The sequence below is a fragment of the Pezoporus occidentalis genome, unplaced genomic scaffold (genome assembly GCF_034315485.1).
Source record: "Pezoporus occidentalis ecotype Australia unplaced genomic scaffold, CSIRO_AGI_Poc_V1 ctg7, whole genome shotgun sequence".
In the NCBI taxonomy this organism is placed as follows: domain Eukaryota; kingdom Metazoa; phylum Chordata; class Aves; order Psittaciformes; family Psittacidae; genus Pezoporus; species Pezoporus occidentalis.
Window position 1 is genome coordinate 7,576,198 of NW_026916052.1, and position 23,085 is coordinate 7,599,282.

Here is a 23,085-nt window from a genome sequence, read left to right on the forward strand (position 1 = left end):
GGTGATGGGTTAAAACTTAAACAGGGGAAGTTTAGATTGGATATAAGGAAGAAGTTCTTTCCTGTTAGGGTGGTGAGGCACTGGAATGGGTTGCCCAGGGAGGTTGTGAATGCTCCATCCCTGGCAGTGTTCAAGGCCAGGTTGGACAGAGCCTTGGGTGAGATGGTTTAGTGTGAGGTGTCCCTGCCCATGTCAGGGGTTTGGAACTTGATGATCATAAGGTCCTTTCCAACCCTAACTATTCTGATTCTATGTGCTCTTAAGACAGTGAGGCTGGAACAAGTCATTCAGCTGCATTGACTGTAATGTTAGCACTATTCATTTGTGGTATGAACCTTCATACCACTCCTATATTTGCTTATGCCAAATATGCTCTTTTCTGAGCTTGTAAGGCCCTTTATGAGAGCTCATTGGCTTTCTTCTGTTTATTTAATTCTCTTTTGGTAACAGATGCCTTTTAAGCACCACATCTTTTCGAGTCCTTCACTGTAAGGAGTGTATTATTCACCTGTCAGTGACAAGGACCCAGCGCTTAATGAAGAAGGTCATACAGCTGAAATGGAAGGCAGGTTGTCCCTGCTATCTGCTTGCAAAGGCACAGACTCAAGCTCTTCTGTTACACATCAGCTTCAAGCAATCAGGACCAGTTAACCTTTAACTCCATAAACAAAGATCTTCTCTCATTCCTGTCCATCTTTCCAAGACAGCTTAACATCCCTGTCAACAACCCAAATCGTTTATCCCCAAGACAGAAAGATGACAAATAATGATGGACAAAAGACAGAAATTGCAAGTCATCCTGGCAGTGGACAGGGAGAGAGAATTTGGTTTGTATAGATGGCCAGAGAGCATATTTTAGAATGAAAAAAATCAGCATGTTCTTGAAAGGCAGGGCTGGAAAAACACCTGATAAGGGAGAGCAGGCAGAAGCCCTTCCCTTGGAGATATTGAGTCCCTGGCCATGAGGCAGGATGATGGGGTGTCACATGAACCACAGTTGGGTCTGGAGGGAGGCAAGGACAATCTGATCTGCAGACCTAATGCTCTGTGTAGGATGTGACACCTACATAAAGCCTTGCAAAGGAGAAGAGGACTGCTCCCCCATTTCAGGCAGCCCTTGAAGAAGGAGGGAAGCAGGGTTTTTTTGGCAAAAGCTCACTGAGGGGAGAATCAGATCAGGGCAAGGGTGTCCTGATGCACACCACCGATTCCCATCCCTCCTAACCAAAGGAAGAGCTTCCCTGTTTAGCAGCCTCCATCCTAAGCCACCAGATCTTCTGTTTTTCTGGATTGCCCAGAGCCAAAGGAGAACAGGTTGAAATACTCATCCTCTCCTCCTCAAAGCCATCAGATCTTGAAAGAGCAATACTGTGTTAAACCCTCCCCACCCAAAGGTATATGTTAACAACAGAAATAAACAAATGACTCAAATAGGTGAAGAAATAAATAAGAGCTCACTGAGCTGGATAGCGCTTCTTTTTAAAGCTGTTCTGTTCTCTACCAAGAATCAGAGAGTGCTCTCTTCCTGCAAACTGCGCACTCAGAAAAAAAAAAAAGAGTTTATTAATATTTATAGAAAAATACACTACTTGTTTTAAATGTCCTTATGTTTAGAAGAAGAACATGGAATTTAAACCATACTCTGCAAATTTTGAAGTGATGGCAGGTGGAGAACAAATTCCCATCATAGGAACATGGTTCTTAGCTTAGTGCTGTCCTTCAAAGTTCAAATATATGAGTTGGTATCCCGGTGTTTCCGTTTCTTGCCACATTTACCAAAATGACTGAAGAAACAGAAGGGGAGAGGTGTATAAGTGTGAAAGAAGAAGGAAAAGATGTAGCCCAAGTTGCAGTCCAATCCACAGTACTGAAACATTTATTTTCTGTGTGAAAATTTCCTCATTCTTTAGTTTGTGCATTGAAGCAGGCAAAAGTTACTGATGCAATATACAAAGCCACTGCTTGAAACATTAATGTATAATGCTATCTCCTCAAGAAATTAAGCCAAGCTGTAAATGTTCCCTGCATGCCTGCAATGCAATGAAGAGCCTGGCTTGCTGTGTGTCGGGAGTGGGAAAGATATGCCTGCAACTTTTCAGATATAAATTCATCCTGTACATGACTTCTTAATGACTTCACAAACTGTGGAGGTGTTCCCATGATCAAGGGCCCTTCTTCACAGGATTGAGGTTATGGCTGGTTTTCTTGAGCAGAGAGTTGCAGGCTGTACTTTGAAGTATCTCTCTTGCACACGATTTATTTCTGCTTCTAGAGGTTCATAGGACAGATTTCTCATGTCTCCATGAGAAAAATACACGTTCTATCCCCATACTTTTTTTTAACAACCTGCCTTAATGAATGGTACTGAAAATTTCAAATGTATGTTGAGGGAAATATCACATCGACCTGACTAGGGAATTTACTTTGACATTTGGAAAACATTAATAATTTATGACAGCTGATAAAGTTGGAGAAGAACACCATCAGGAAATAGCACCTAAATAAAAAGGAATAAAATACATATCACACCTTGAAAGCTGCTCCACATCCTCCACTGTCTCTGGTAAGGAGATTCCCTTTGTCTCTGGTAAAAGGAGTACCAGGAGCCCACAGACAACTGCGAGAATACCTACAGTGAACATTGAAGATATACAAAAACAATAAGAAAATTACTTTTCTTATTTTCAGAGTTTATCCACTGAGGAAAGTTTATTCAGATTAAGGTTGGTTTAGTATTTTTGAAGCACAACAGTTATTTCTGATTACAGCTGCAATGTTACATTAATCTTATCAGACACCTGTATGCTACATAAATTTAACCTATTATAAAAAAAACCTTAAAGCTAGAGCTTCATTTGCAGCCTGTATTGGTCCCAGAGGGAGATCTTACAAGTCAAAAGCCTCAGATAAGTGCACATGGACAAGTGCATACAAACTGCAATGTAACCAAAATGTTATTTCTCATATTAGATAAATCTCCTTTTCTTCAAGAGGCTCTATCTATCTTGTAGATGCATCAATGTTTCTTGAGACCGCTGAGATTTTCCTGAGCTACCCTCTTCATGTATCCATGACCAAAGTAGATTATGTGATTCAGGCTAAGAATTCATTCTTGGGAAAGAGCATTCAGATACAGAGCCAGTTCGAAATGGTTAATTAGGAATGGTTATTTTGGAATAATTTCCTGTGTAGATATAATTTAAATAAAGTAATAAATAAAAAATAGAAGGGCTGGAGCAAAAAGTAAAATGCTCCCTGACTGCTGCACAGCCTCCCTTGGTTCTCTCTGGTTTTGCAGCTCTTTATTCCAGACAGAGGGAATTCAGCAGCGGAATTTCAGAATTAGGTAATGTGAACGCTGCACTGCTGTATGTGTCTATTCTTGGGTTAATCTTTTAAAATGTCTTGTGTTCTTTCCATTTTTGTTTTCAGCTAAAGTTGTCATTAGCACCAATTTCCCTACTTATTCTATCCCTTTTGCATTCAATGCAGTCACGTGTATCTCCTGGAAGTCTGGTTTAGCCACAGATTCACGTTTCCATGTGGGAAATAAGTATTTTATTTATTTTTTTTTGCCCACAGAATTACTCCACATGGATATTTTTTTCTAAAATGCAACTGAGAAAAAGAATTTGTCAGTAATATGAAGTTATGGTTAATACAACATCCATGGTCATAGCTGTACCTGCCGAAAAACCCAAACCAAGTATTTTTTAAAAGACATTAACCTCTACTCCGGGGAGACTAAGCTTGCTTCTCTGTAATTACAGAACTTAGCTGTAAGTTTTCTCAGTCTTAAAGCACCTCACACAGTTTCTTTTATGCTCCTTCAGCCAAGTTATACAAGCAGACCTGAGCAAATGCATGGCCTGCCGTGAAATCACCCACACTTCACCCATTTGCCATTCAGCCTCTTGCTCTAGGTGTGAGGGTTGAGAGGAGCTGGTCTGAATGGGAGATGAAGCCACACACTACAGTTTTGTCCTGAAAGAAAAGCTCTGTTAGGAGGAGGATATTTAAGCCAAAAGTTGATTTTAAATCAAATCTTACAGAAAATTATTAGAGGTAGCTCCAACCAAATGGCTGCCAATCGGAAAAGCAGGAATGGGGCTATGATCCCTCCTAGGTCACACAAACTCGAGCACAGGGAAACACCAAAGTTTCTGCAAAAAAAAAACAGTGCCAGGTATTTGTGAGGTGCTACCAAACAGATGAACCAGCAGTTTAAGGAGCAGAACATAGGCTTAGCTCCAAAATTATCCTGACAGTTTATGCAATCCACATTGAGCAGTGGCTACTCAAGTTAGGAAACTCTGAACAAAATGAAGTTTTACCAAACAATGATGAAATAGGGAATGGGGAAAAGCAGAAGGAGACATTGAAAGATTCCAGGGAGCTTTCAACATACCTCAGTGTCGTAGGGTACAATTCAGTGTTCACAAGATAGACAATTTCAAAAGCCATCGTGATGCCCAGTCTTCCCAGTGTGGCAATTGTCATTTTAAGCCATAGGATATCTATTTATTCAAAGAGAAACCCTGGTGAAGTGCACTTTGCTGCACCAGCAGAGCATTTCTGAGAGCCCCAGGCCCTGTCAGCAGAAGCTATATCACAGAAACACTGGATCAGTGCAAATCAGAGTGAAAAGCCACAGCTGTAGATATCAATTTCTACTGGCATTTATTGTTTTCCAGCACCACGCCAGGCTGTTTTGGAGAATCAGAAATCACTTCTTGTTGATTGATTCAAGATGCTGGTGGGGCATAACAGCCTGGGTGGGAATAAGTTTCCATGACCACGTCCAAATTGTGCTCTGGAAAGGAGCATTTATTTATATAGGGATGTCATGCTGTGAGAAACGCGTGTGAGTAACTCAACACATGTTAAGTGACCACATGTTAAGTCACCTCCCAAAGCCTTCTGACCACAAAAAATCTACCTCTAAAAGTGCATAGAATCATAGAATCATCTAGGTTCTAAAAGACTTCTAAGATCATCAAGTCCAACCGCAAACCTAACTCTGCCAAGTCCACCAGTAAACCATGTCCCTAAGTGCCACATCTACATGTCTTTTAAATACTTCCAGGATGCTACAGTAAAACAATTCTCCCTAGGGTAGGCCAACTACACTTTCTAATTTGTCTAGCCATTGCTCATTAGACACACTCCTAATAGTGGTACTCCTGGCCATTCTCTCCCTTCCTTCCCCTGATGCTTGATTTTGTACCTAGCATGAACAGGCCAGGAGCCTTATCCTGCCCTGGTGGCTCTTCTCAGCTCTCTCAGGTCTACTTGAGCTTTGTGGTGTGGCCACTACTCTGTATACATCAGCAGGAACCCCTTATTCATCAGCAGGGAGTGCAAAGGTCACATCCACACCACAGGGCACAGCCATTCCATCTGGCTTTGTGTCAGAGTTCCCTCTCTGGAAAGACAGTGTCCTCTGGAGGAGCATCACAAGGAATGCAATAAGCACTTCTGCAATGCCCTTGGGAGAGGCCAGTTTCCTGTATGGTCTGACTACGAAGAGACAGATGGGGAGACAAATGAAAGAACAAGTGTGAAATCAGCACAAAGGGGAGCTCTGCCACAGGAGAGGGCTCTGGCAGTGATTGTGTTTTCTCAGAACTTCAAGAGAAAGAACAAGAAAACATTTCAGTTTGCTCTGAAGCAAAACTGAGATGCTCAGGGTTATTTCCCTTCCAAAATAACCAAACAAACCCTCATTAAATTTCACCCCATGCTGCGAGACACTGAAAACTTCTGGTTTATGTTTGTATACTCTTCCCTTGCATTTGCCTTCAAAACAGTACAAAGACTTTATACACATCCTCTCTAACACTACACTCAGCTGTTGCTCACCACCCATCGAAGATACAGCCATTACATGTCCCAGGGCACTCTATAAGCAAATGAGGTATGTTGTTCCATTACGGCAATGTTGTTGTATCACCAAACACTTTTCACTTTTATTTACAGTTCTGTGTGGCCTACTGTCCTTGCTTAAGGGGTGTCGGAGAGAAGTCATTGACCTAAAGACCCTGACATTGCGAAGGGAATTACCTTCTGGCAAAAAGGCAGTAATGAGGCATGCAATCCCCGCCACAATGTTGCTTATTGCAAAAGGAAGGCGACGGCCGATGCGATCAATTGTCACTAAAATTAGGAGAGCAGCAGGCAGCTCTACAGCTGCTGAGATGAAGAAGTCTAGGTAGAGGTTTCCTCCAACAATTCCTAGGCGCATGACGAGCCCTTGGTAGATCAGGGCACTTGTGAACCTAAACAGCAAAGGGAAAAAGATGTTGAGAGGCAAACAAATGGCTGCAAGCAGCTGCAATGACCTTAAACATCACAACAGAATTTTTCTTGAAAACCCACTGCCATGGTAACAAACTGGGCTGAAGTGGGCACTCACCAGGCATACATGAGGATGAGGGTGTTCCTTCTCATCCGGGGAGTCCTCACCAGGCTGAGAAAGGAGGGGTTGCTGACCTCCTCATTGTTAATAGTGATCTGAGGAGAAAAGCGAGCAGTCAGCTGTCAGGGGTCAGGCAGGCAGTGCAGCAGTTTCTATGTAAGCATGGTGCTCAGCAGTATTCCAGTCCAGTGAGCTAAGGTGCCGACGAGCCAGCTCTGCTGCTATTAGCACTCCAGAGCCGTGTGCAGATATGGAGAAATAACATATAAGTGGGCTGTGGGCTTTCATTAAGGATGGTCATGTAAAAGTCAGGAAAAAAGTCCCAAATCCTGACTTCAGAGAGGAACAATGATTCCCTTGATGTAAACTGAGAGAAGCTGACCTTGAATTTCTTGGAAGGCAATAGGCAGTTGTTCTCGCTTCAGGGTCGGGAGAAGAGTGACATTCTGCCAGAGGTGAGGGAGAGGAGCAGACCATGGCAGATAGGGCAAAGCAATAGGCTGGGGGGAAGGAGGGAGACAGAAGGTGAGCAGCAAGCAATAGACTTGGGAACATGGCACAGCTGGGCAGCAGGAAGAAAAGAACAGTGAGAGAAAAAGCAGATCTGTAATGGCACTTTGGTGCTACAAAACATTCAACTGGTGAAATGAAGAGGGTCTTAAAATACATGAGCACTGTGCTGAACTGTACTTTTAAAAATACAAACTGCACTTTAAAACTGGCTTTTACTCTGTAAGAAAAAATCCTGCAAAATATGAATTAATGGTCCTCATACTGTCTACAAATTATAGTAAAATTGTTTACAGCTTCCACCAGTACAGACACAATGAGGGACTTAATGAAATGATTAGTTAGAAGGTTTAGCAATAACAAAAAAGGACAGGGTTTCACAGAGCCTGTGTTTACAAGTTGGAGTTCATATTGCCACCGGATATAGTGGAGCAGAGATATATTAGCAGGGCCAGAAAGAGTTTAGGCACATTGATGGAAGCTGTTTTTAACGTTGATGGCCAGCAGATATTAGTAGTGATGCCTAAGCCAGATGGCAGTCCTTTTGTTCATATGTTCATTTGATGGGTGAGGAACATGAGAAAGAGTAGGTGGAAGTTACTTTAGGCAGGGACAAACTGTGACACTACCAAGAACTAACAGCCACATCCAGGATTGCCATCAGCTCTCCAATCAACTGTGGGAAACATGGGGTTAAGTCTGCTGAGTCTTTTCTAGAAGGATTTCAGGCAGCCTGGCTGCTTTGACTCTCAGTTACTCTTCCCCTCTTGAGAAGAGGCCTGAGAGAGAAGCAGAAACCCAAGGAAACAACCTAGATAGTGGGGAAACATGGGTAAAAGAATGGAGAACATGTAGATCCATGAGAACACAGGTAAAGCCAAAGGCATTGCCCAAGGTTCTTGTCAGCTCAGCCAGGGCTATGCCCAAAGCTTTTCCTCTGTATTTGGTTTTCATATCATAAGGTAGCATAGACGTTTTCAGTGAGATTTGGCTGGATGTACTTACACATGACTTTTTCATAACTGAGTGACACAAAACTCTGTAAGTGGACAGAGAAATCACACATTTGTTTGAACTTCCTTTCTACTGCCCCTTGCTTTTCTTCTGTAACCAAAGCCAGTTTTCTTCAGAGCACTGTAACTTCTGCTGCATGCCAGAGACCTTTGTGAGGCAGGCAGACATTGCTGGGTTTCTGCACTGCTCTTGGACTGTCTCATATCATTGTCATAAAGCTGCCATGACTGTGTTTATAAGAGCAGGCTGCCAGCCATCAGTTTTGACTTTGTGCAAATATGGGGTTAGTTTTCCAAAGGACTAAAGATGAATTCAGCATAGCTGCTACCATGTATTTTTAGGACTTAATAAAGTCATAATGACCCCAAACATGACTGAGCATTTTTTTATGGATGAAGAAAAAAGCCACTGTGGAAAGTCAACTCTTTGTAGGGAAAAAAAATCCTCTTTTTGTTTTTTGAAGTCAAGGAGAGCTTTGCTATTCACATCAGTGCAGTCAGGAATCCAGTGGCAGAGCCCATGTTTCTAAAGATAGACTATTTTGCTCTCTTAAGATGCAGCTCTTACTCAGCTGTTTGCAGTCCAGTCCTGCCTGCTTTGGACAGAGACCAAGAAATCAAAAAGTCTCTTGGGGAAAAAAAAAAAACAAACAAAAAGAAAAAGGGGGGGGGGGGTATAGTTTACAATTAATTTAACGAGTTCTGGATGGAGCTGTACCAGTGTCGCAACTCACAGAGCAAAAGAAGCAAACGTTTATCTGCTTTCATACAAAGGTCATCTGTGGTTCCTGCATGTCAATAAAAATGCAGTGCAAATCTGCTACATCCAAAGCCATGTAAGGGATTTGGCCAATGTAATCATTACAGATGTACTGGAAAATCTAAGCCAACATTCATAGATGGGTAATGCCTCTCACTTCTCCCTCTCCCTCCACACTTGCAGTGCTTTGCCTGAAATTCTGGGGTTGCTTCATGAAAGACAAGCCTGACGAGAGTTAATGTGAGAAATAGGCTTGATCTGTGACTAATGGGCTTCCTGGAGATGGCCTCTTTCCTCTGGGCACAGCACCAAGGATAAAAGACATTGTTTATTGAAAAGGTCCCAGGAACAGATCCAGCATGAATCTGGGTGTATGGAGGTTAATCTGCTGCAGCTGAGTGGTTTAAGCTCATAAGCAGGGACACTTCTGAAAAAAAATTGAATATAACTTCAATAAAGCAGGGAAAGACACATCTCCATCCTGACACGACACTGTAAAAATGCTGGTATTTAGAGAAGGAAGTGGGTGTAGGGGCATAAGGCTGAAAGCACAGGGGAAGCTGCAGCAGCACAGCCTTCCTGCTATAAGTCTCCAGCCACACTCAGCACTGGGTAATGCTGACCAAGCTGGGGGAATCTCACCAGTGTATATGCCCAACAAGGACAGTAATTCATAGAATCATAGAGTCATAGAATAATAGAATGTTTTGTGTTGCAAGGGACCTTAAAGATCACCTAGTTCCAATGCCCCTCTCTGGGCAGACAGGATTGCTCAAAGCCCTGTCCAACCTGGCCTTGTACACTTCCAGGGATGGGGCAGCCACAGCTTCTCTGGTGAGCATATTCCAGTGCCTCACTACCCTCATAGTAAAGAGTATCTTCCTAATATCTAATCTAGATCTCCCTTCTTTCAGTTTAAAGCCATTCCTTATCCTGTCACTACATGTCCCTCTGAAAAGTCCCTTTCCACCATTTTTGTATGCCCCCTTTAGGTACTGGAAGGCTGCTATAAGGTCTCCCTGGACCCTTCTCTTCTCCAGGCTGAGAAAGCCAAACTCTCTCAGCCTGTCTTCAAAAAAGAGGTGCTCCAGTCCCCTGATCAGCCTCATGGCCCTCCTCTGGACTTGTTCCAACAGTTCCATGTCCATCTTATATTGAGGGCCCCAAAGCTGAACACAGTACTGCAGGTAGGGTATCATGAAAGCCGAGTAGAGGGTGAGAATTGCCTCCCTTGACCTGCTGGTCATGCTGCTTTTGATGCAGCCCAGCATGTAGTTGACTTTCTGGGCTGCAGGTGACACTGCTGGGTCGTGTTGAGCTTCTCATCAACCAACACCCCCAAGTCCTTTTCCACAGGGCTGCTCTCAATCCAGTCACCCCCAACCTGTAGCTGTGCCTGGGATTGCTCCGACCTTGCACTTGGCGTGGTTAAACTTCATGAGGTTGGCATCAGCCCACCTCACAAGCGTGTCAAGGTCCCTCTGGATGTCATTCCTTCCCTCCAGTGTATCAACCGAACCACACAGCTTGGTGTCATTGGCAAACTTGCTGAGGGCGCACTCAATCCCACTGTCCATGTCAGCGACAAAGATGTTAAACAGATGACTTCACAAAATCATTAGTCCAGAGTCATAAATCCTAAGAGATATAGTACAGGTTAGGGCCCAGCTTATCTGTGGAACTTGCTGGGTGAACTCTACCTTGACAGAACTGCCACCAACATATACTCAATGAAGTGGAAAGATAACGAATATTGGTATAAATCAATTGGCCATTTCCATACAACATCTGTTGCCACATACGTCTTCCTGTGTGCACTATTATTTTTATCAGAGGAATGGTCCTGAATAAGCACAGCTGCTTATCCTGGATGGCTGATTTATGGGAACTTTTTCTCACCAGGTAAAAAAATCCTATGGATTTGGGAACAGCTATGTGCTGTTTCAGAAGAATGCCAATAATTACTGCCAAAAATTAATCCAGAATTATACTCTAGGACTTTCGTGAAGCAATCCCACTTTCTTGGATGAGCTGGGCTAAATTCTCAGGTTCTCTCTTGCTTAAGAAGAGCAATTAGAAAAACATAGGTAAGGTAGCAAGCAGTGGGAACTCAAGCTGTCAACTACTGGTTGCAAAGCACACACATCATGATGTTCCTTCCAGAAAGAATGGGACATATCAGTGTCCTTCAGACACTACCATCCCAAAGTCTTTGCTTTTGGTATCAGTGAAAATTTAGTTAACATAATACTTTTATATATGTATAAAAATGTACGTATATACATGTGTGTAGTCATAAAGGATACTACTGTGCACTGATAGGCATTTTATGTAGGTCATTTCTTTCTAAAATACTTGCAGCACATTCAGCATGCCAGTTCTGGGCTGCTGTGTACTAACAATTTGCAGCCATTTTCCTTAGTTCAGATAATGATTCCTAACACTTCTATTGCTAGCATTTAGGCTCCAGACATAGTTTATTACAGAACAGGAACTTTGACACATCTGTTGTCACTGAAGCATAAGACCAATGCCATAATGACCCAATGAAGAAGAAGGCAAATGCTGCAATGACATGATGAGTATCATCTGAAATGCATCAGTCCTTTCAGTTCCATCAAAGGACTGTAATTCTAACATATATTGTCTTGTTTTGCAAATAGTGATCTTAGAATATACTTCCTGTATTTGGAATTCTGGGGCATATTTTCCCCCTGTTGAGACAGAAGCAAATTCTGATTTCATTTTCCTTTTGAGTTGCAAAAGGAAGTTCTAGCAAAGGAACCACAAAAATGGATCCCGCTGTCTCTACTCACTCTGTCAGCTAAAAATGGCAGCTGCTGTGAAATCTCATGGGCCCTCAGGCTATTTTCTGGTATTTCCCACAAGTTTTTAAAGTAGGAGTGTTGCAAATGAAATGCCAGATTCATTGTGTTGCAAACTTCTTTCGTCAGACCATGTCTTTCCAGCCTGTTCACTTTGACTCTCTTGCAATTAACAAAGTAGGTACGGGACTGAGAATCTTGTTCTGGTGTGACACATCAAGAGTGTTGTCCATCACATAAAGAGAAAGCATTTTAACAAAACTGAACCTTCAGAAGAGTAAGAAAGTTTAGAAAAGAACCTCTAGCTCAAACAGATAACAATACCTCTGAGTAATGTGGTGAGAGATATTTCCCATTGTGCTTTGCAATGGTGTGCATGATTTTTAATGCTTTCTCTCCCTTCTTGCGTGTCAGGAGCCAACGTGGAGATTCAGGAACCACCCTGTAAGAGCACAGAAGTCATGAATAGAGGTTTGGACCTTTAACATTATGAGTAAACTGAAGTCCTTTGCCTTTTGCCTGTGTTAATACACAACATAGAGATTTTTCAGTCTTTGGGATACAGAAACTCTTTTGTGGACTGCTTTTCCAGTCAGTCTGCTGTAAAATATCTAATCCTTGTGGGCAGGAAATAAGTTATATCAGTACTCCACAAAGTTGGAAAATAAGAAATCTAACTATTGTATTTGTACAATTGATGTCAAAAGTAGGATAACTAACAGACAAACAAGGTGCCTTGTTTTCAAGGAACAATGAAAGCACTAAACACATGTATTACCAAGTACAGACAGATTGGGAAACATCTAGCTGTATTATTATGAGATAGACACGCAAACACATAAACCTATACATGTTTTATAAATTGAATACAAAGCAATAGTACTGATAGGTGTTTCAGTTTCTGCTGGCCAACGGTTAATATAATTCACGATTTAAAAGTTCACTCTTAAAAGGCAATGTTTAAGGAAACAGTGTGCAAGAAGAGGCTATGTGGATTAGATTCTGTGGATCCAGCCCACAGGATGGCTGCACTCCACCACGGCATAGTGCTCTACTCTCGTATTAGCTGAACTGCCCAATTCACGGAAGGACCCAGGCTTGAACTGAGTATATAATCAGAGGTAAAGGCGGCATCCCATGCATGATGGTCAAGCAGACTTTGGTCAAGTTAAGCAGATATACAACCCCATGTTAAGCAGGGTAGGGTTCTGTGAAGGGCCAGCTGTGGCTTACAAGGGAGGCAAACTCTGGACAGAAAAATGAAAGAAATGTATGCCTGCAATTCACTAAAAAGAAGTAAAAATGCCAGAATCAACAATGTGCAAATATCTTCTTCCTAACCTACAACATCTTGCACACTGGAGACTTTGGACCACAGCAGGACTCTCAAGGTGCTTGAATAGTAACAGCAATAATGACAAGAGCAATGACTGCAACATTACCAGTAGTACAGCAGGAAGATGAAGTTGGGCAGTGATATGGCCAGCTGGATCCCTTGCCAGGTGGGAATCAAGTATGCAATTCCAGGGAGAATCATAATTCCCAGCGTGAAGAATATCTGTATCACAATCCCAACAATCCGCTGGTCAGAACCAACGATCTCTGTCACTGATCAGAGAGAAAGCCAAAATAAACAACACAGAAACAAAACTAACATGAAAGAAAAATGTTAGTGGTGGAACATAAGGAAGGATAGTACTGCATCAGGGCACAAGTCTGTCTATCCCAGCATTTTGCCTTCAGAAATATAAGCATATTCCTGAGACTGTTCAGGGCAAGAGTGGGTGACACCCCCTCACCAGTTCACCCCCTGTTCTTCAGCTAGCAGGGTTTCTGAGTGCATGTCCACTAATGTATTAAATAGGGCCAGAACAAAGAGTTGAGACTGTGTCATGATCACCCTTAGTGGTAAATTGTTAGCACTCTTCCCTGCCACAGACTAGAGAACCATCCAGGCAGAGGCTGCTCCCAGTAGTAATACGGACAGGACAACTGTGGGGAAGAGAGTTTAGCCATACCATGCTGGTTTCTCTGAGGGCTAAGGTATGGTTCACAGTTTGTTTTATTTACCAGAGCAAACGTAGCCTTTGTTGGTTTGTTTTTCAAACTTTGTTGAATTTGTTTGTTTTGTGAATGTGACTAGTCACTTCTGAAAGCCATGTAAGCCCATATTTCAGGCAATATCCCATGGCCATGACATCCATAGTTGAGATGAGCAATGCTTGAAGAAGTGTCTCTTGTTTGTTTCAAAACTGTCACTACTACCTACCCTTCAAAGTAAAAGCAGACGGTTTTACTTTGCTTTAAAATATACAAAAAACTCTTTTTCTTTTTCTTTTTTTAATTTTACTGAAAAAGACACAATTTTGCAAGTAACAGTGATTCATTTCAGCTGGCAACCCAGAGAGATAAGACACCATTACTGTCTTTATTGACTATTCATCATGTCCACATGGCTCAGGGGCAACTCTTGCCTAAAGGCAGCTGCTCAGCGCTGGCTTGGAAAGAGCTAGGTTATCTGTACAGGTTCTTGGATCAGCCTGTTGTGGTTCTGAAACGCAGATCAGTAGCTTGGGAGATGTATTAACAGCAACCATCCTCCTGGTGCAACAAAACCAATGACCTGTATATGCCTCTTTAAATGTATTAGGCTGGTAAATACTCTGAGTGATCCTGAGTCATAAGAGTAGATCCTTGAAGAGATTTAGAAGGAATCACTCCCTTCAAGAATTAAGCACCTTGCTCAGGGCTGAGGTAATACACTGTCCTTCAGGACAGTGCTGTATCTCTGAACCTTTCCCTGAAGTCAGGCAGTCTGATACGAGCATTGCAAACCATTTATTTCTGTTAAAACTTGTCCATTTTAAGGACCACTTTGCTGGTTAGAACACTCACCAAAGTTTCAGGATAAGATCTCAGTATAAAATTAGGCCATCTGCTTGGAAGTGAGGGGAAAAACAGCTTTTCACTCTTTCCCTGGATCTTGCACCTGAGCTGTTCAGCAGTGTAACTTTGCCCACAAGATTGAGGTGTGTCTGGGCTTTAAATCCTGAGAGGGCCAGACAGGTATGTTTGCACATACATCACCACAGTGTACTCAGGTCTCACTGTAACTGTTTACATCTGGTTGTAATTCTGCTCTCAGTCATATAGATTCCACTAGGAAGTTAAAAACATTGTCCCAGCCCTTACGGACTACAGTGATGTTACAATTTTTTGCACTATATAATGGTGTTTTCACTGTGTTTTGAGTAGATTATTGTAAGAAAACCTCTGTATATACACATTCCACTCCTCAACCCCTTAATTATTTATGTTAATCCCTCCCCATCAGACTCCAGAGATGAGTACTGAAGGAGAGCTTGGACAGATCTGAAGGACACATCACTCTTGTTAGACTGCCCTCTTGAATTACTTCCTCACTCCTCTCCGTGGGATTCTGTGAGGTCAGGCAGGCATGTATAGTGCTGCTCATTTCCATCCTATATCAGTACTGAAGGTCAGAAAGGGTTTGCACTTGCTGCCCTTCTTAGAGGGCAAGTCCCTACCAATAAATCAGCAGACCTCACCAGGTAAGGGAGCACTGTACTGTTTAGCTGTTAGAAAGATCCCTAGTATGGTCTGGACATAGGCCAGTGACTGCTTCCTCGAACATTCAGTTCAGGCATGAGCCCAGACCACAGACAATGTCAAGATACAATCTGCAAGCAGGCACCTTGTCTAGGAGGACAAATGCATTAGCTAGGATGGATTTGGGTTATTCATTGTCTGCTGATCCCAGGGACAGTGCTTTGTTGCCAGGAAAAAATTATTCTCAAGAGCACATGTTGCCAGACACATTGTCCTCCAAAAATCCGTTGCTCTTCCTAATAATAAAAAAAGAAAGATAACAGCTCTCACCAATCACATAGCATGTCATCCAGGTTCCCTTGCCAAACACGCCTTGGAGAAAACGGAAGATCAGAAATACAGTGAAGTTTGGTGCGAATGCCACTATGATACCACATATCCCAACCCCGAGACAGGAGAGCAGGTAGGTGAGGATTCTGCCATATCTGTTGAAAAGGGAAAATAAAGTGAAAATTACAAAAAGACACAAAGGTGTTTTTTTTCCCTGGCATCTCATTTTAATGCTAGATCTGAAAGCATCTTTATGAGACCAGTCTTGTTCCAAAGGGAGGCTGCCTGAAATATTGTAGTGCTGGCCCTTGCAATATGGGAATCTTTTACCTGTGGGAGTTATCACTGCCTTTATGTCACTGACTTTAAAACTGGTGATGTCCCCACCAGGCTCCTTTTTATGTTAGAAAATAGTTTGTCTTTTTTTATCTAAACTATGGTCCATATGTTACAGTTCAGATTCTTGATCCAGTTGAAATAAGGGAAAATTTTGTTGGGTATTTCTGTTTTCACAAATTAGTCTCCTAAGAGTAGTTTCAGCCAGCTCTGTGAAAGTAAGTAATTTTTTCTTTAACTGCTCTATGTGGCTTTCCAGTGTTTTGTTTAGGCTTAGATTGCTTGTTTTCAAAGTCAGCGTAATGTATTCATGAGTCCCATTTTCCAGCAAAACCCATCATTATTAATAGACATGCCCAAGGAACGCTGTAATTAAAAACAAACAAACAAACAAAACCCAACAAAACCTGCCTGTAGTCTCATGGAAACTGTGCCCCTGGAACACAACTGAAATTTCCATTTTGATCCCTTCACCATTGTTCCTGCTGCTACGTTAAGAAGAAGAAACTAAAAATTATGTAACTATTCACCTTACCAGAAATTATTTGAGAGAATATGTGTTTGATCATTTTGTTCAAAAAGTTTTAAGAAAAGAATTTATACAGGACAAAAAATTAGGGCATTTTCAGCCAAGTCCATCCTTTCCAGTGCTGCCAAGGAGACAAGAATCAAATGGTCTGGCTGCAGCACATTCTCCAGTGCTATCAATGCATAACATCCATAGTTGTACGGTAGTCATATGCTTAATACACAAGTACTCCTATTTTAATAATTAGCTGTGATATGTCTACTCTTACACAGTCTTAAGGTGCTGGTATCACAACTGCCAGCCAGACACTGAGAAGAGATATGTTAAGCTAGCCAGTGTCGTAGCACCTTTTCCACCTTACTTTTTCCCCTATTACTATATCCCTTGGAAAGAAGAGGTTTTCCTTGCTAGCTCAAACTTTGCTATCTGAGATGAAATTCCAGATAATTCTGTAAATATTCATGCCTACAGAGAAATTGTACTTTAGTTATTATTATGATTATTGCAGGTAGCAAATAAAACAGGTAGAACAAAAATGTTCTGCTATTGAAATCATCAGTAGTGCTCTCAGCCAATGCATAGGTTGACTACTGTTACTTATCAGCAAAAGCACAAAGCCAGCTTCCTCCTTTACCCTAAGAGCAACGTAGAGCTTATGGGAGCTTCCCACTCCTGGGCAGGGTGGCTACTCAAACCTGAGCATCACCTACATCTTTTCCTTGGTATTCATCCACCTCTAACAGAGTTGAGGACCAGCTGGAGGGAGCTATGTCCTTGGTGGTAAGTGTATGAGTCCAGTCTGTGAATGGATAGAGTTACCGTACTTTGTGCCTTCCTTCTTTCCTCAAGTAGTTGCTTTCTTCATCAATAGCGCCTATTAAACATTCTCCAGTAAAAGAATGTTGAGTCCAGAAAACTCTAATGAATGCTTCCTTTTAATTTCTGCGTCCTTCTACCCTTCCTGGGTCCAGATGTGCTCAGAAAACATGAGAAATGGCAAGAAAAGCTCTTTTCATGACATTATAAAGTCTAAACAGGATCAGTAAGTATGATGGCATGAAGTTTCCAGCCCAAAAGGAAGCGAAGATTACATTGGTTGATGTTGTTAACCCAGGCTGGGAAAGTTTATCCAAAGTGAATTAAACCCCCAAAATGTTAACGCATGCTTATTGCAGGTGACATTACAAGTAAATTCACCTCTGAACAAATCAAAGGACAGCAGTGCTTACACAGTACCTGTCTGCAGCATAGCCCAGGGTGAACGCGCCAGCCAGAAACCCCAGATTGAGGACAGCCTGTGAGAGATCCAGCATCCAGGCGTTGCCACACACGAGGTTATACTGTGGGAACAAGGGAGAGTCCATAAACACCCAAGATGTTTCATTCATCATCCTCAGGGCAAAGCATTATAGAAACTGCATAGGGCCATGGTGGGAGGAAGAAAGGGAAGGAAGGGGAAAGGGGAAGGGAAAGAGAAAGGGGAAGGGAAGGAGAAAGGGAAGTTCAACTATGCATGTTTAACAGCAAGGACCAGTGGGCCACGGAAGTGCACCCATAGCAAGCAGTCTTTGAGCTGTTGTGAAGGTAAAGGGAGAGCTCCGCCTTGCCAAAAAGATGGTGAGTTTCATGCATCAGTTGTCCAGATATGGAAAGCAAACTCATCTTTTGCAAACCAAACACAATGTTGTTAAATTTGTTGCCAAGGCAATGCCATGCCTTTGTTTAGTGCAGAATAAAGGCGCACAGCTATAGCCAATGAAAATACCAGTTTAGAGATATTTAATTATTTTTCTTAGTGTCTTCTGAGGTGGTCTCTGAGGAAAGGAAACTAAACACAGACCTCAGATTCATTTCAGACACATAGAATATGTATTTTCCTGGTGTAGCTTTCCCAGAGTTTTCTATTCCTTATACTGCAGTAGTCATAACTTCCTAACAAGTTGTTACATTGGTGGATAGCTGAAGTTTTCATTAACACGGATGGGGATGGTGACAGGCAGAGATGAAGGGGAGGGAGAAGGGGATGAGAGGAAAGAAGACAAAGACACTAGGAATTAAACCAGAATGAAACTAAAGTAGTTATCCAGACAGCATGCCAGTGTAAATTACTTTAGAGGTTCTTTGAGAGTAAAGAAATACCAACCTCTGCCTGCCAAGTTCTGCAGACCTGCTGAGAGTCAGGAGGTTTCGATCCATGCCTGGGGTAACCTTAGGAACAATGTGACTTCAGGACCAAGGGAAGCCACAGACAACAGCAGCTGCCACCATTTCCCTAGAGATACCCTTTTGCTTTCAGGCATGACCTGTAAGCAATCTTTTAATCACTAACAAGGCACTGGTTGCTGAAGCACACACACAGTGTGTCACATTTGTGCTCACCAGCACATGTACCACAATACCAGTGCTCAAACACTGTGCTTGGACAGGTGGCCACAGGGTGGGTTAGAGAGAAGATTAGCAGCCTCTTCTGCCACTCACCATTCTCCAGACTCTGAAATATAATGCCATGAGCCTGAGCTCCGTCTTAGCCCATTTACATGCTGTAATGTCCAGAGAGTATTCCCTGAGCCTAGGATTTCAGAGGTGTCTACAGAAGGCACCCAGACTGGGATCGCACTGAACCTGAACCTGGACCCATAAATTTAAAGTAATACTCTTAAACGTTTATTTATGTACCTAAATAAGAAACCATTTCTCGTAATATTCTGAACTCCAAACACAGCACAAGTCTTTCACTCTCCTTGCGTGTCTCACTACATAGCTGCACTCTTCCCTGTGGGTTTTTGATCAGACCAGTGGCAGCAGCAGAGACCCCAGGCTCTGCTGTGTGCACGACAGCTGTAGTGAGAGCTCAGAGCCTGATGCCATGGGCTGTTTTACAAAATGCTATGTTATTTCATGCATTTTCCTACTGGCGGCTTCAGAGCTGGCTGTGGTGTCCTTTTTTTTCCCAGTCATTTACAGCAATAGACCGTGACACAGGTCAGCTTCAACCTGCAGCTGTGCTCCAGCTTTGAACACTGCTTAACTCAAACCTTTACACCATTATTTTCTGCTTCCAGCAGATGCTTGTGGAGTGACCTGGGAGCACCTTTCCCCAGAGGGGCAGGGAGGAACCCTCACAACTCTCTCCTAGCAGTCCCCAGGAATAACAGAGAGGTCCAGCCTGCGGTCTGCAGAGGGAGTTTTCTCCTGGTGAAGGTTAAGGTCACTCAGCACCTCACAATTGGCTTGGCTCCTTGAAAGATCAAAAACTTGGAGAGAAGTATCAGGCTGATTGATGGATCAGCAGGTAGGGCTTCATACAGGACCCGGTTTAAGAGCCCTTCACAGAATTGCCTGGGTCAGAGAGAAAAATATCCTCCAACACTTGCAATTGCTCCTGAAGAAGATGGTCATGGGAGAGGACACCCCCTCATAAGCCAAAACAACCAAGGAGAGAATGGTGAAGTGAATAAGAGCATTATTGCCTCACCAGAAACAGCTATATATTAGTGTGAGAACAAAATTAAGAAGTGAATGTAATAACAAAAGTGTTGAAGCAATGTCAAAATGAGATGATGCTTGCACAGACATCAAATCTATAAATAAAAACACTGTAGATGACTTAAAGTCCACTTGCCCATAATTTCAGTTGTTGATTTCAGAGACCAAGCCCCACATTTCTAACGGCTGTAAACTGCATGGGTATTTTACAGCTCTCCCTGAGCCAACACACCAGGTTTCCCAAGACCCAGAACACTATCTCTGTGATATCCCAAGTGATTACAAAGGGAACAACATTGCAGCTGCCCCACAGGAGGAGGGGTGTGCTTCCCACCCTGTGATAGCCCGGCACCCTCAGCTCACTGCAGAGACACTCTCTCGGGGAAGGCACCTACCCTTTGAGGAGCAGCAGGAAAGCCACACAGGTAGCTGAGGATCTTGCCTCCCAGGGCGGTGGTGGAGTCATGCCCTGAGGGACCAGCCACAGTGCCTGCTGCAGGCGCTGGCCCTCAAGGTCTACACGTTTGATACTTCTTCAAAGGGTATTTTATTTTTTAAATAGTTTGATCCCTCTTTACTGTAACCACGCAATGGATAAACTGTCACAAAAGAGGGCAAGAGAATGAATGCGTGCCAAAAAGAGGGAGGGGGAAATATCTTTACCAGAGAGGACTCTTTCATCTGAACAGACATTTCAGATGATTCAGGCAGCAGTTGAAACATAGTCAAATATTTTAAATATTCCAGGAAATAGGAAAATACAGAAAACTTCTAAGAAACTCTTAAGCTCTTTGTGAAGAGATTAATGACAGAACACTCGCTGTACTCTCCTAAATCCTGCGCTTTGTTATTTTCTAAGTATTTAAACTGCTTCTGGTACAGATAAGCTTTCTCAGACCTTTTCTGTTTGCTTGACATAGCACCTACCATTTAAGTCATCACTCTGCTAATGTCTTGCTTTTCGTTTGCAAACATAACCTTTACAGGGGAATGTAACCTTTAAAAGAAAATTGCGCACCCTGCAGAGATATGTTTCTGATCTAAGCTCCCTGTCAGACCCGCAGCACCGCTTCAGCTGTGACCTGGTTTGGTTGTGCCTGATAGTTATCCCTATATGCATCACGTGGAGGAAATGCATCTCCATCTGTTTACCCAGGATCTCAGCCTGTCTCCACTTAGCCAGTAGAACTCCCCTAAAACATCTCCCATGTGCCTTGCTAGCAGTCCCCACAGAAGGAAATGGAATGGTGCTTCCTGTCTGTTTCTGAATGGGCGCATGTTTGTCTATGCATGGGCTGATGTTCGCATTCCTACCATAGAGGCTTTTCCTATGCCCAGGCAGATGCTGCCCATGCTCACTGACCAGGAACCCCTCCATGCAAGTATCTGGTGGCATGAGGGATCAGTATCCCTGTAGTAACCATCTCCCACTGTGAGTAATAGGAGAGCCCATTCCCTGAAAGTATAAGTTCTTCTCATAACATACCAAAAAAATCCCACCATATGGTCTCTAAATGTCACAGACTACCCTCCCTGGATCCCACTTGGTTTCCAAATTTGTTAGCACTCAGAATCAAAAACTCTAGGGCTCACTATCTGTCTAGACTTTAACTGTCTGACTTTGGTTTTCTTTGGTTTCTTCCTGAACATTACACTTGGGCACCTCCAGAGAAGACCTGTAGCTCACATCAAAAATAAGCTGTGGAAGAAACCAGTGGCTCATGGCTGAGCATCACACATCTCAGAAAGCTGGGACCCAGCTGAAGCTTCCCTTCAGAAGTGTCACCTCTCTGGCTGCAAAAGCACACCCTGCTGCTGCAGAATTTGGGTCATATTCTAGAGAAACATCTGGGAGACATTGGAGTGAGGAGAGCTTAATGTCCTGTCCTGCACTTGTAGGTATCTGTCCACAAATAGTGTCCTTGCAGCACGTACGTATGCAGTGAAGAAAACATTTCTGTTTTCACTTGAATAATCTCCCCCAGGTCAACACAGCAGAAAGAGAATGTCACCTCCTGCATTCAGTCCCCTTTCCTCCAAAAACTCAAAAATTAATTGCTAAAACATTTACTGCAGTGTGGGGAGAAGGATATGGAAAAGCAAAGGAACGCCTTAGGGGGTTTTGTTCTTAAGCCTATCTGTTGACCTAGACGGCACTGGCTACACCTACACGCTGTTAAAACCTAGCTAGCCAGCTCCTCATTGCAATCACCAAGTGGATGAACTAGCTCAGCTGGCCAGCTCCAGCTAAGGGAACATCCTCTTCCTCATCATTGCCATGCTCCCAGCTAAGCCCTTCACTGCCCAAGTTCATGCACCCAGCACAACCCTGTAACCCATCTCTGCACCCACTGCCACACTTGTCTGCATGAGTGAGATCTCTCTGAGGGAACAAAGAGGTTTTGCACTAGCTCGCTGTAGTTCATTAGTGTAGTAATCACTATAGAAAGGAGTGGGAACTGGCTGAAATGGGAACAGAAGAAATGCTTGTACATAACTGATGACTGGAAAACACAAGGACTGTGGAAACTTCTCTTTTCTTCACACCTTTGGCAGAAGGCAAACATTTTCCATTTTGGTTTGACATGCAAACTAACCACAAACGTGCAATTCCTGGACCTTGAGAGGCCTTTATGCACTGAGAAATCCCGAAAACACTTCAGCACACCTATTCCTGTAGAAATGCATTGCTTTAAATGACAACATTATTAAAAGCTCTTCAAAAAAGTTGCAGCTTTGAGTAGGAGTTCGATATCACGTTACTGCCTCTTACAATTAATTTCAAACTGATGAATGAAACTCTTTGATTAATGAAGACATCTGCAGTGATTCCTCAGTCCAATTACAACAGCACATTGAGAGCCCACACACAGGTTTTAAGTGGCATTCATACAAGTGGCCAAGCAGAGGCTGGTTTACCCTTTTGCTCCCAGTGACAAAGGGGAGAAGCCCCTGTTAGGAGCTGTCCTAAAAGCAATAAATAAAACCAAGGCCTGAGCCCACAGCCAGTACTACCTGGCTTGATGGCAGTGACAGAGGTGTTGCCCCACTGGCGTAACCCATTCAAGGAACTGCTCCAGTGTTTCTCATAGGGAAAGCAAAGTTAGAGGGTCTTAAGAAATTCAGCAATTGCTGCTCCCTTTGCTCCTCCTTTTTCCCTTTCCTTACACTACTTCATATTAATCCCACCCTGACGGCTGAAATAAGACTGGGTCTTGCTATGCCAATGGCAATAATCACACTAGCTCAACACATTGGGGATGAATTACACTGTTTATTGCCTTGGAGGAGGACAGCAAAAGGACCTT

General features: G+C 42.9%; 1 protein-coding gene across 1 annotated transcript in view; it reads right to left on the bottom strand.

The window, feature by feature from the left end:
• Positions 1-412: 412 nt before the first annotated feature.
• Positions 413-23,085, bottom strand: part of SLC22A3 (solute carrier family 22 member 3) — a 28,009-nt gene continuing 5,336 nt past the window's right edge. The window contains exons 2-11 of the mRNA XM_062641977.1: positions 17,528-17,631; positions 15,427-15,581; positions 12,969-13,134; positions 11,851-11,968; positions 6,416-6,513; positions 6,064-6,278; positions 4,409-4,517; positions 4,051-4,163; positions 2,530-2,629; positions 413-1,784 (exon numbers count right to left, since the gene is read on the bottom strand). Coding sequence (XP_062497961.1) covers positions 1,727-1,784; positions 2,530-2,629; positions 4,051-4,163; positions 4,409-4,517; positions 6,064-6,278; positions 6,416-6,513; positions 11,851-11,968; positions 12,969-13,134; positions 15,427-15,581; positions 17,528-17,631 — 1,236 coding nt within the window. The 3' untranslated portion in view covers positions 413-1,726. The remainder of the gene's footprint in view (positions 1,785-2,529; positions 2,630-4,050; positions 4,164-4,408; positions 4,518-6,063; positions 6,279-6,415; positions 6,514-11,850; positions 11,969-12,968; positions 13,135-15,426; positions 15,582-17,527; positions 17,632-23,085) is intronic.